The 12,749-nt window shown below is 43.0% G+C and overlaps 1 protein-coding gene across 1 annotated transcript; it reads right to left on the bottom strand.

Moving 5' to 3' along the window:
- Positions 1-378: 378 nt before the first annotated feature.
- On the bottom strand, positions 379-10,042 carry LOC133556048 (alpha-2,8-sialyltransferase 8F-like). Its single transcript, XM_061905637.1, has 7 exons — positions 9,870-10,042; positions 6,508-6,549; positions 6,373-6,447; positions 5,924-6,065; positions 3,211-3,323; positions 3,036-3,128; positions 379-856 (listed from the first exon to the last, which is right to left on the bottom strand). The coding sequence occupies exons 1-7, from the start codon at positions 10,040-10,042 to the stop codon at positions 379-381; spliced, it is 1,116 nt and encodes a 371-aa protein (XP_061761621.1).
- Between the last annotated feature and the right edge of the window lie 2,707 nt (positions 10,043-12,749).

The following is a 12,749-nucleotide window of genomic DNA, read 5'->3' on the forward strand; positions in this document are numbered from 1 at the left end:
TGAATCCGTCCCTGATGGTGTTGTTACACCCTCCGACGACACACCGACGAGGCATGATGTCTCCAAGGTATCGGAAAACAGTCGAAAAAACGTAAAATAACAGAGCTGATTTGACTCGATGCGTTTGATGTGTAGGAAAAAATGGCGTTGAGTACTGATGTGTCGTCACGTTCTGACGTCATCGCTCCAAGAGCGATAAATAGAAAGGCGTTTAATTCGCCATAATTCACCCATTTAGAGTTCGGAAATCGGTTAAAAAAATATATGGTCTTTTTTCTGCAACATCAAGGTATATATTGACGCTTACATAAGTCTGGTGATAATGTTCCCCTTTAAGACTCCCAGCTGGATAATAAAAACAAATCTTTAGTGGTCACATTACTTTTCGGCGCTTTGGCAGTCTCCCAGGTGAAGCCTCAGCACGCCCTGACTGTGCAGCTTCAGCAGCATGTCAAACTCTTCCGGCATGGCGTGGAACTTGGTGTCGACCTTCCTGTCGTCGTAGTAGTGATTGGTGAGCGCGTAGAGTCTGTGCGGGTGGTTGGCGAATGGCCAGAAGCCGTACAGGTGCACGTTGGAGCACGCCCCCAGCGCCATGCTGGCCATCATGATGCCCGTGCTAAGGCGTGGCGATTTCAGGCCGTGTCCTGCCCAGAATCGGGACAGGTTGCGCAGGTAGTCCGGGTTGAAGAATACGGGACGTGCCAGGCTGGCAAAGTCCTCAACGGTGTAGGCCACCCGCAGGGAGAGCGGTGTGTAGTCGCCGACGGAGAAGGCGGGTAGGAGGATGAAGGACTTTCCGTAGCTTAGAAGACTGTCCGCAAACCCGCGCCGATTGTTCATCAGGGAGCCGTACCTGCAGGGACATCACCAGTCAGGCCAGGTAACAATGGCCTACAACAGCGGTGTCCAAACTCTTTTCCACTGATGGCCACACACGGAAAAATGTAAGCATGCGCGGGTCATTTTGATATTTTTCATTTTCAAACCATAACAAAATATGTGGATTATTATTCTTTTTTCCCTTTAGGGCTTAGACTGGGCAATTATTTTGAATCGGGGGGACGGTACATCTATTAAAGTTAAAGTTAAAGTACCAATGATTGTCACACACACACTAGGTGTGGCGAAATTATTCTCTGCATTTGACCCATCACCCTTGATCACCCCCCGGGAGGTGAGGGGAGCAGTGAGCAGCAGCGGTGACCGCGCTCGGGAATAATTTTTGGTGATTTAAACCCCAATCCCCAACCTACTCAGTGGCCTAGTGGTTAGAGCAGGGGTCGGGAACCGAACCTTTTTGGCCAAGAGAGTGAAGTGAAGTGAATTATATTTATATAGCGCTTTTCTCAAGTGACTCAAAGCGCTTTACATAGTGACACCCAATATCTAAGTTACATTTAAACCAATGTGGGTGGCACTGGGAGCAGGTGGGTAAAGTGTCTTGCCCAAGGACACAATGGCTGTAGCTAGGATGGCACAAGCGGGAATCGAACCTGCAACCCTCAAGTTGCTGGCACGGCCACTCTACCAACCGAGCCATGCCACCCCAACGATAAAGTCAATGAGCCAAGAAGCCAAATATTTAAAAATGTATTTCCGTAAGAGCCATATCATATTTTTTTAGCACTGAACACAACTAAACGCGTACATTTTTAAGTGAGACTAACATTTCTAGAGTATAATAAGTATCCTATTCTTTGTGATAACATTGTTATTCTGAAGCTAACTGTAAAGGGGGGGGGGGTGGGGGGGCGTGGCCTGTGGGCCTGCAGCAAAGCGGGGTGTGCCAGGACCGGCCTCGTAATCAGCGACAGGTGCGTAGATGGCCCACCTGGGCCTTGTTATAAGCAGCAGCAAGGAGGAGAGACGGGGTTGGAGCTAGAGCCAGAGCGCGAGCGAGAACAAAAGACAAAAAGACAATTGCTGGAAAGCAACTGAGAGACTTAATGAAAAAAAAACGACATTGTAACCCTGAAACAGGCTCTCATGTCGGTGCTTGGTGGTCTGAAGAACCCCCAATAGGGCAAGCCCCACACTAACCAATAATAAATAAATAACTTCTTACCATTAACGCAACTTTTTGAACAGGTGCAGTAAAAAATGGATGGATGGATTAAAATGCATGACAATGTTTTATATTTTGAAAATTATTTTGAACACTGTGATTACAAGTGGAATTATTCATTACTTATCGTGTTAAGGAATGTCAGCTCAGATTTATCCGAGAGCTAGATGCAGTCATCAAAAGAGCCACATCCGGCTCGCAAGCCATAGGTTCCCTACCCCTGGGTTAGAGTGTCCGCCACGAGATCGGTAGGTTGTGAGTTCAAAACCCGGCCGAGTCATACCAAAAACTATAAAAATGGGACCCACCACCAATCATTCATTCATTCATCATTCATTCACCAGTGTGAGTGGCACCGGGGGCAAAGGGTGAAGTGTCCTGCCCAAGGACACAACGGCAGCGATTTGGATTTTAATAGGTGGGAAGCGAACTTGCAACCCTCAGGTTTCTGGCACAGCCGCTCTACCCACTAGGCCATGCCGCCCAGCCCTATTTGGCACGCAAGCCTGTGATCTTGGCGCCGCTATAAATAGTTTGTCTGCGTTAGCGCTTATAGCAACAATATCACTAATACTTGGTTGATAAAATGACAAAATGTAAATGGTGGCGATGAGGTGGCGACTTGTCCAGGGTGTACCCCGCCTTCCGCCCGATTGTAGCTGAGATAGGCGCCAGCGCCCCTCGCCACCCCAAAAGGGAATAAGCGGTAGAAAATGGATGGATGGATAGTTATATAAGGTTATTTAGAATGCATTCAAAAAATACATCCATCGTCATGTCTTTTATCGTGATTGTGAACGACTGGCAACAGCGTTATGGTTTGCCATGGGTGCTGATTGTTGTCACCAGGTTTACTATTTGTATTTTTCCTGTGGGAAAACATTTAAAAATGTCTATTTAAATATGCGAGTATGTTTAATAGCATTGCACAGTAGTGGACGAAAAAAGTGGAATGACTTGTGCTCACCTTTCTTCGAGGATGCTCGGGTTGGCCGTCACGAGGTCCGTCTTGACGCCCACGTGTTTCCCGTACTCGCCGTTCAAAGGCGGCAGATTGCACCTGAGGCAGCGAGAGCACGATAACAACCACTTCCTTAATGATTATAATAATGATAACCTCCCTGTGGACCGGGCAGCCTTACCTTATCACAAACTGAGCCGAGTCGATCATTTTCCCGCAGCCACTGTCCATCAGGATGCCGCCGTTGCCGACCACGGCGCACGTGTTAAACATCTGGTTGGAGAACGGATGCTCCTGGAATGCAAAGTTGACAACTTCGAGGTTAGAGACGCACACCAAGCATTGACAGGCTTAACAAATGTTGTCTCCAATCAGCTTATTCATACGCACTAGTGTATAGAATGTTTTTGTTTGTGGTGGCGCGTGGTGGTTGTCGGGACTGGCGGACTTGCCGGCTTTGTTTTCGTTTGTTGTTGTGTTGGTTGGCTTCCTTCCTTCTAAGATTGACTATTTTGATAGTCGACTAGTCATCGACTATCTTGACGATTGGTCGACTAGTGGGGTTATAAAGCGTGCACATGTTCCATCCATCCATCCATCCATCCATTTTCTTCCGCTTATCCGAGGTCAGGGTCACGGGGTCTCAGCAGGGAAACCCAGACCTACCTCTCCCCAGCCACTTCGTCCAGCTCTTCCCGGGGGATCCCGATGCGTTCCCAGGCCAGCCAGGAGACAGTCTTCCCAAAGTGTCCTGGGTCTTCCCCGTGGCCTCCTACCGGTCGAACGTGCGCTAAACACCTCCCCAGGGAGGCGTTCGGGTGGCATCCTGACCAGATGCCCGAACCACCTCATCTGCTCCTCCTCTCGATGTGGAGGAGCAACGACTTTACTTTGAGCTCCTCCCCGAGCTTCTCATCCTATCTCTAAGGGAGAGCCCCGCCACCCGGCAGAGGAAGCTCATTTCGGCCGCTTGTACCCGGTTTCATGTTTTCCTTTGAGCGATTTTTCCAACATTTACTTTGTTTGTAGCAATCAAGAATATTTCAGTTGTGTTTATCCTTCTTTGTGGGGACATTGTTGATTGTCATGTCATGTTTGGATGTACATTGTGGACGCCGTCTTTGCTCCACAGTAAGTCTTTGCTGTCTTCCAGCATTCTGTTTTCTTTACTTTGTTGCCAGATCAGTTTTAGTTTCGATATGCATAGCCTTCCCTAAGTTTCTATGCCTTTTCTTAGGGGCACTCACCTTTTCCTTATTTTTGGTTTAAAGGGGAACATTATCACAATTTCTGAAGGGTTAAAACCAATAAAAATCAGTTCCCAGTAGCTTATTTTATTTTTTCGAATTTTTTCTCAAAATTTTACCTATCAGGCAATATCCCGAAAAACGGCTTCAAAGTGCCTGATTTTAACCATCATTATATTCACCCATCTATTTTCCTGTGACGTCACTGCGTGAAGCAACCACAAACAAACATGGCGGATAGAACAAAAAGGTATAGCATAGTAGCTCGGATTCAGACTCAGATTTCAGCGGCTTAAGCGATTCAACAGATTACGCATGTATTGAAACGGATGGTTGTAGTGTGGAGGCAGGTACCGAAAACGAAACTGAAGCTATTGAGCCATATCACAACAGACAGCGGCAACGAGGACGAATTCGGTAATTGCCTCCTAACCAACGATTGCAACTTTTGACCACTGGTGCAACTTAAATCAGTCGGTTAGTATGTGTTTGTTTGGCATTAAATGTGGGTGGAGGGAAAGGCTGGATGCAAATATAGCTACAAATTAGGCATAATGATGCAATATGTACATACAGCTAGTCTAAATAGCATGTTAGCATCGATTAGCTTGCAGTCATGCCGTGACCAAATATGGCTGATTAGCACATAAGTCAATAACATCAACAAAACTCACCTTTGTGATTTCGTTGAATTTATTGTTGGAAATGCATCTGCTTTGAGTGTCGCAGGATATCCACACATCTCTGTGCCATTTCTGTCGTAGCATCGCTATCGTCGGTAAAGTGTGCAGAACAAACGAGGGACTTTCGCATCTTTTGACCACTGTTACAACTTGAATCCGTCGATCGGTATGTGTTTGTTTGGCATTAAATGTGGGTGGAGTGAAATGCTGGATGCAAATATAGCTACAAATGAGGCATAATGATGCAATATGTACATACAGCTAGCCTAAATAGCATTTTAGCATCGATTAGCATGCCATGACCATTGATATGTTTGATTAGCACATTCCACGTATGTCAACTTGAATCCGTCTCTGATCGTGTTGTTACACCCTCCGACAACACACCGACGAGGCATAATGTCTCCAAGCAACCGGAAAACAGTCGAAAAAATGGAAAATAACAGAGCTGATTTGACTTGGTGTGTGTAATGTGTTTGAGAAAATAGCGGATTGCTTCCCGTTGTGACGTCACGGGTGAAAGGTCATCGCTCCGACAGCGAACAATTGAAAGGCGTTTCAATCGCCAAATTCACCCTTTTTAGAGTTCGGAAATCGGTTAAAAAAACATACAGTCTTTTTTTCTGCAACATCAAGGTATATATTGACGCTTACATAGGTCTGGTGATAATGTTCCCCTTTAAGCATTAGACATCTTTTTACCTGCACACTGCCTCCCTCTGTTTCCGACATCTACAAAGCAATTAGCTACCGGCTGCCACCTACTGATACGGAAACGTATTACACAATTACTCTGCCGAACTCTAGACAGCACAGACACTCAACAACAACACATCATTTGCAGACTATAATTACTGGTTTGCAAAAAATACTTTTAACCCAAATAGGGGAAATTGGATCATCTCCCACGGCCCACCAGTTTGTATCTCAAACACTGCCCTGGATCATCAGTGTGTGGCCATACCTTGATAAACGTTCTGAAAATTTCGGGTTCGATCTGGAGTGTATCGGACTTTTCTCCATCGAAGGAAATCTTCGTACCCACGGGGGTGTTATCCTGCGTGATGATGGCCTTGTCGACACGACACAAGCTGCTGAGCTTGGAGCTGCAGAGACAAACACACACTTTTGTAACGGCAATGGTGACCAATTATTTTCTGTCATGCCCCCACTCGGGCGCAGAAAAATGTTCAGATTTTTCGTTAAGATACAGTAGTCTGGGCTTTTTAGCCCCGACTCGTAGCCCGTGTGAATACGTGGTCGGGCGGCCGAGCTCTGGGCAACCTGTGGATTAATCTAACTCTGCTGCCACCTAGCTGGAGGCTGGTGTATCGTCCGTGCACGAATAAAGACACACATGCTGAAAGATCCCGCGGCCCCATGACCATGTGAGCCGTCTGGATTACCACTTACGTAAACGTCTGGTAATTCTCTTCGCTCTGCTTCCAGGTTTGAGAGTAGCGCTTCAGCAAGTCGTCAATCAGTTCCCTACGACGCACAAACACACACATTGGCTCGGCGAACAAAAATGCAAATGTTTGTACTCACTTGCAGCCGTCACAAAGCCTTGGAGACGGAGACGTCGCCGTGCTGCAGTGAGACAAGGAACGGGGAACATCAATCTCACACACTCACTGATTTTACAGTAGGATTTCATTTCTTTTACTTATAGGGTTTTTTAAAAATTCAGAATTATCTATCCATCCATCCATTTCCTACCGCTTGTCCCGTTCGGGGTCGCGGGGGGCAGCGCTCACAATTTGTTGACGGCACGATGTGCACCCTGGACTCCGTTGTAAAAATGTGAATTCTTACATTTGTTGTTCTACAAACCCTGTTTCCATATGAGTTTGGAAATTGTGTTTGATGTAAATATAAACGGAATACAATGATTTGCAAATCATTTTCAACCCATATTCAGTTGAATATGCTACAAAGACAACATATTTGATGTTCAAACTGATAATGATTATTTGCAACAACAAAAAAATGTTTAACTCTAGAATTTGATGCCAGCAACACGTGACAAAGAAGTTGGGAAAGGTAGCAATACATACTGATAAAGTTGAGCAATGCTCATCAAACACTTATTTGGAACCTCCCACAGGTGTGCAGGCTAATTGGGAACAGGTGGGTGCCATGATTGGGTATAAACACAGCTTCCCAAAAAATGTTGCCATCAATGTTCAGTGTGTCAAAGATTTTATCTGTGAAAAGCGCTTTATCAATACAATTTACTTATTAATTTGTGTTTGAGTACGGATAGAAGCGGTTACTTTGATATCAACGGGACATTAAGAGTCAGCACAGGTGTCACTGCACCCCACTGTATAGATTTTTTTTTTTTTGTTTGCCTTTTCTTTAGCCCACTCCTATAATGTTATTAATTTTCTCTGCCTACATGGAAAAACAGCATCTATCTACATATGTTCCTTTTTTATGGAGTGGTCAGCTTGAAGCATCCCTCTGTCTCCGACTCCCTCTTCATCATGTGACATAAGTTGTTTTCTGTTATGATTTTGATTCCTGGTTTCAATGACCCGCCTTCCCTTGCCTCTGATTGGCCAGTCCGTAATGTTTCGCCCTAACCTTAGCCAATTGTGACTCATCATGCGAACACCAACCATTTTAGGCCTGGATTCCATATCCAGTTTTTCTCTCTTTGTAGCGTGTAGTTTTGATGTAAGCTAGTAGGGCTAGTTGTCCCTGTGCGATACAGAAAATGATTCTATTGTGATATTGGAGTATACGTTCTCACGCAGTTGCTTTTAGCTGCGGGCATTACACTATAGGCTTTTCCCACTCTTTCTTGTCTCTCCTTCTCACAGACTTAAAAGAAGCGCACCTTCTTACATACGTCACATACAACGTCATACGCCTTTGCGGAGCAGAGATGTAGCGGCATGGTAACATTAGCTGTGGTGTTAACGGTGCATTGCAAGTGGTAATACGAGAGGGAGAGAAGGTGCGAATCTGGTAACAAACGGATGAAAAATGAATTCCCAAGAAAAACAGCGCCGGCGGTTTGGCTTCAAGCGGGACTATTTCAACATTTATGCGGCAAAAGCGTTGCTACAAAAAGTAGCACCATTGCTAATGTAGCATCATTTGAAAAGTCACCTGCTAAAGAATGAAGAGTGCTTGAAACTGCATGTCAACATCTCCCTTCGGTGCCACACCCACAAAATGCCGAAGCAACAATTTCCACATCAACAGCGTATGAAAAAAATAGTAACGTCCCCAGGAACCTACCACATAGTGAAGGACATACATATTTAATTTCCTATTATGCAGCTCATTTTTATTTGACAGTTATTGACATATCTTGTGTGACATGCACAAAAGTGCACTTTATTTGTTTTTAACTCTTGTAGCGGGGTTCTGTACAAAAAGTGCTCTTTCATTTAGTGTTGTTTTGATATGTCACCTTAGTGACATCATGCACAAAAGTGCACTCACAGCTTGTTTTAAAATATCTCTGACAATCTTGCACTTTCTGTTTTGGAAATGACATGAATGTTTGTGCCACTGCTTAATAACTGTTTAATAAATACAGGCAACAGGTAATACAGTTGTGATTTCCCTCTCTGCATAAAAGTTTAAAATGAACATATATTAATGCAGTAGGAAGAAGAATGTTTTAATGTAGACACATAGAATCATCATAGTGCTGTGATTATATGCATCAAGTTTTCATTCAAAGCTAAGGCAAAATATCGTGATATACATCGTGTATCGTGACATGGCCCAAAAATATTGAGATATTAATAAAAAGCCATATCACTCAGCCTTATAAGCTACCTAGCTACATGGTTCTAAAAGTAGCTAAGTTACAGTCGTTTAAAAAGTAGCCAAGCTACTGGAAAATGTAGTTAAGCTATGTCGCTTCGCTACATGTAGCTTGTTACTGCCTATCAGTAGATGTTGGTTAGCTTGTTTTCTAGTAGGAAAATTGAATTGAATTTGAGAGCACCCAGCATGGACGAATAGAACAGACAAGTCATTTTTTTGTCTGCTTGCAAAAAACGAACATATTAATCTACAATTTACTCATCTTTTTCCCCAGCGTTTGACCTTTTTCCCATCTTTTACGGGGCGCCTCGTGGCGACCCATCAGCGTTACTGTTCTGTAACCCTCTACACTGTTTTGTTTGTCTAATCTTGAACGGGTTTGTGCTATAAACAAAGTTTTGTTGTACTTGTGCAATGACAAAAAAGACCTACTTACCTTTTGTGTGTTTTGTACTTTCTGCTTCTATAGATCTTTGTATTATAGATATTCTATACAATGTGTTCTTATTATTGGGAGCATTTTTCAGTCCTTTTGCAATCCATGGTTCGTGGTCTTATTTTGCTTCTTTCCGAGTTGTTTCAACGGATAATGTTTGTCATAAAGCATCATGAAAGTATTTCAAAAAAATGACCATAGGCATCATCAACATCATTTTCCATCACTAGCCTAGCTTTGATCACTCATATCATTCTTAAAAGTAATCATATTTTCCTCTGTGCATATTCTTCTGAATTATTTGTTGCCATCAATGTTCTTCTTCAGTTTAAGATTTTAGTCCTGACTTTCCGTGCGTTGCATGGTTGGGCCCCTCAGAGCATCACTGACTTGTTAGGCCTCTACACTTCAAGGTGCAGCCTCTGGTCTTCAGGCCAGGGGTTTTCTAAAGATCCCAAAAATGTAATTTTAGTTACCCGTGGAGACCTGGCATTCCAGGCTCTAGCTCCCAGACTCTGGGACATCTTGTCCCTCTGTGGTCTTGACACTTTTAAGTAATCCACTTTGTATCCTTTTTATGATGTTGACCTTGTTCTTTTAATTGAATTGTTGTTGTACTTCACCTATATCTTGTCATTTATAAATAAAATGTACTTACTAATGTGCGTACAAGTATGCATACTTGTCGTCCTGGAACATGTACCAGGTGACGATGGCCAGCAGGCTCCCCACGCAGAGGAGCGCGAACGTGAAGACGAAGCCTGACCTCATGCTCCTTGCCTCCTTACCTCCGTTATCTTTTGCCACCGACGCCCATGTTTCTGGCCAACACACCTCCCGACGGGTAATACCCATGTCATGTTCTGCTTGTCTCTCAGCTTTAACTCCTCCCTCCCTTGCTCTTTTTCAGCCTTTCATCTCATCTCCCTCGCTCTTCTTCACATCAAACTACACACACAATTACTAATTACTTTTACGTGCGTTTGATGTAACATGCTGCGCTACTTTTGAAGCGGTTGTCTCAGAATTATTATGTATATATTATCACACAACTCTTATGCTTAAGGGCCGTTGCTATAGTTATAATCAATTGTGCTGAAATGGTATTTTGTCTTTGTCTGTGCAAAGCTGGCAATCCAAAAGATTGCAAGCCAGTCTGGTATCACTGTCTGTGTCCAGGAACGGCCTGCTGACTGCCAAGGCCAAACACCGCCGTGACGCATACGGAGCAGAGACAAGGTGATATCACCAGTGTCAACACATTTGCGTTTCTTGTATAATCATATATTGTCGAGATTACCCCCTTCCCTCAGCCACAGCTTCAGTGATGTAACCAGGGACCTCCCTAGACTTTAAAGCAGGGGTCCCCAAACTTTTTGACCTGGGGGCCGCATTGGGTTAAAATTATTTATATATATATATATATATATATATATATATATATATATATATATATATATATATATATGTGTACAGTGGGGCAAAAAAGTATTTAGTCAGCCACCGATTGTGCAAGTTCTCCCACTTAAAATAATGACAGAGGTCTGTAATTTTCATCTTAGGTACACTTCAACTGTGAGAGACAGAATGTGGAAAAAAAATCCAGGAATTCACATTGTAGGAATTTTAAAGAATTTATTTGTAAATTATGGTGGAAAATAAGTATTTGGTCACTTCAAACAAGGAAGATCTCTGGCTCTCATAGACCTGTAACTTCTTCTTTAAGAAGCTTTTCTGTCCTCCACTTGTTACCTGTATTAATGGCACTTGTTTGAACTTGTTATCTGTATAAAAGACACCTGTCAACAGCCTCAAACAGTCAGACTCCAAACTCCACTATGGCCAAGACCAAAGAGCTGTCGAAGGACACCAGGAAAAGAATTGTATACCTGCACCAGACTGGGAAGAGTGAATATACAATAGGCAAGCAGCTTGGTGTGAAAAAATCAACTGTGGGAGCAATTATCAGAAAATGGAAGACATGCAAGACCACTGATAATCTCCCTCGATCTGGGGCTCCACGCAAGATCTCATCCCGTGGGGTCAAAATGATTATGAGAACGGTGAGCAAAAATCCCAGAACCAAACGGGGGACCTGGTGGATGACCTACAGAGAGCTGGGATCGAAGCAACAAAGGTTACCATCAGTAACACTACGCCGACAGGGAATCAAATCCTGCAGTGCCAGACGTGTCCCCCTGCTTAGGCCATTGCATGTCCAGGCCCGTCTGAACTTTACCGGAGAGCACATAGATGATACAGCAGAGGATTGGGAGAATGTCATGTGGTCAGATGAAACCAAAATAGAACTTTTTGGTATAAACTCAACTCGTCGTGTTTGGAGGAAGAAGAATACTGAGTTGCATCCCAAGAACACCATACCTACTGTGAAGCATGGGGGTGGAAACATCATGCTTTGGGGCTGTTTTTCGGCTAAGGGGACAGGATGATTGAGCCGTGTTAAGGAAAGAATGAATGGGGCCATGTATCGTGACATTTTGAGCCAAAACCTCCTTCTATCAGTGAGAGCTTTGAATCGTTGACCAAATACTTATTTTCCACCATAATTTACAAATAAATTCTTTAAAATTCCTACAATGTGAATTCCTGGATTTTTTTTTCACATTCTGTCTCTCACAGTTGAAGTGTACCTAAGATGAAAATTACAGACCTCTGTCATCATTTTAAGTGGGAGAACTTGCACACTCGGTGGCTGACTAAATACTTTTTTGCCCCACTGTATATATATAGGTTCTTTTATGAATGTATTATGGTTCATGTTATATATCAATGGTTATACATTCTAAAATATTGTCAACAGCCAGTAACATGTAGCAAAAGTCCTTCATCACATACACCCCCTCCATTCTTATTGACTTTGTTAATGTAATTGAGTTCATATCCGACTAGCCTGAAGTCTATCACTTTCTTTGTATCCATCCATGTGTCTGATACAGCATTAACTTTGAAGGGTTTTTTAAATTGTTCCAAAAATGATTTCATATTTTTGAAACTGCACAAGCTTCTGCAGTTAATATGAATAATTGACAGTTTATTGGAAATTAATGTTGGTGGTGTGCTGTACTTCTGTATAATATAAACCTTTATTGTCAATGTGAGAGAAAAATGTGTCTGGATACTATGGCACAATTCACTTGATAATCGATTTTTTTTTTTGACACCCCTATTATTTATTATTGAATAATTCATTAACTGTACCTGCTGCAGGCAATCACCCTGGAAAGAGTCCCTTCATGTTCTCAAAGTTTCATTTTCTCCAGCTGAGTTTTTCCTTGCCTGGATCAGGGTTTCCATCTGGGAATGTTGTAAGTCTGCAGTTTTATACACCTGTGATTGAGGACTATACACATTTTAAATCCTCACTTTCAGAAAACATTTAATAGAATGTCAGACACACCTGACCAGCAATGGAATTTAATAATGTTTTCAAAGAAATACACTTTTTTTAATCTCCATGACATTTAATTTCCACAAGTGCCGTGCTCAGCGCACCATCAACTGTTTAGTATTTGAGAACAAACTGCATTACAAACAAAAGAAA

The sequence above is a fragment of the Nerophis ophidion genome, linkage group LG07 (assembly GCF_033978795.1).
Source record: "Nerophis ophidion isolate RoL-2023_Sa linkage group LG07, RoL_Noph_v1.0, whole genome shotgun sequence".
In the NCBI taxonomy this organism is placed as follows: Eukaryota; Metazoa; Chordata; class Actinopteri; order Syngnathiformes; family Syngnathidae; genus Nerophis; species Nerophis ophidion.

Bases quoted from the DNA above. Each gene is read 5' to 3' on its own strand.
- LOC133556048 (XM_061905637.1), bottom strand. From the start codon at position 10,042: ATGGGTATTACCCGTCGGGAGGTGTGTTGGCCAGAAACATGGGCGTCG. The intron at 6,448-6,507 runs GTGAGTACAAAC...TGTGCGTCGTAG, and splicing joins AGGCTTTGTGACGGCTGCAA to GGAACTGATTGACGACTTGC. The intron at 857-3,035 runs GTGAGCACAAGT...ATGTCCCTGCAG, and splicing joins CCGAGCATCCTCGAAGAAAG to GTACGGCTCCCTGATGAACA.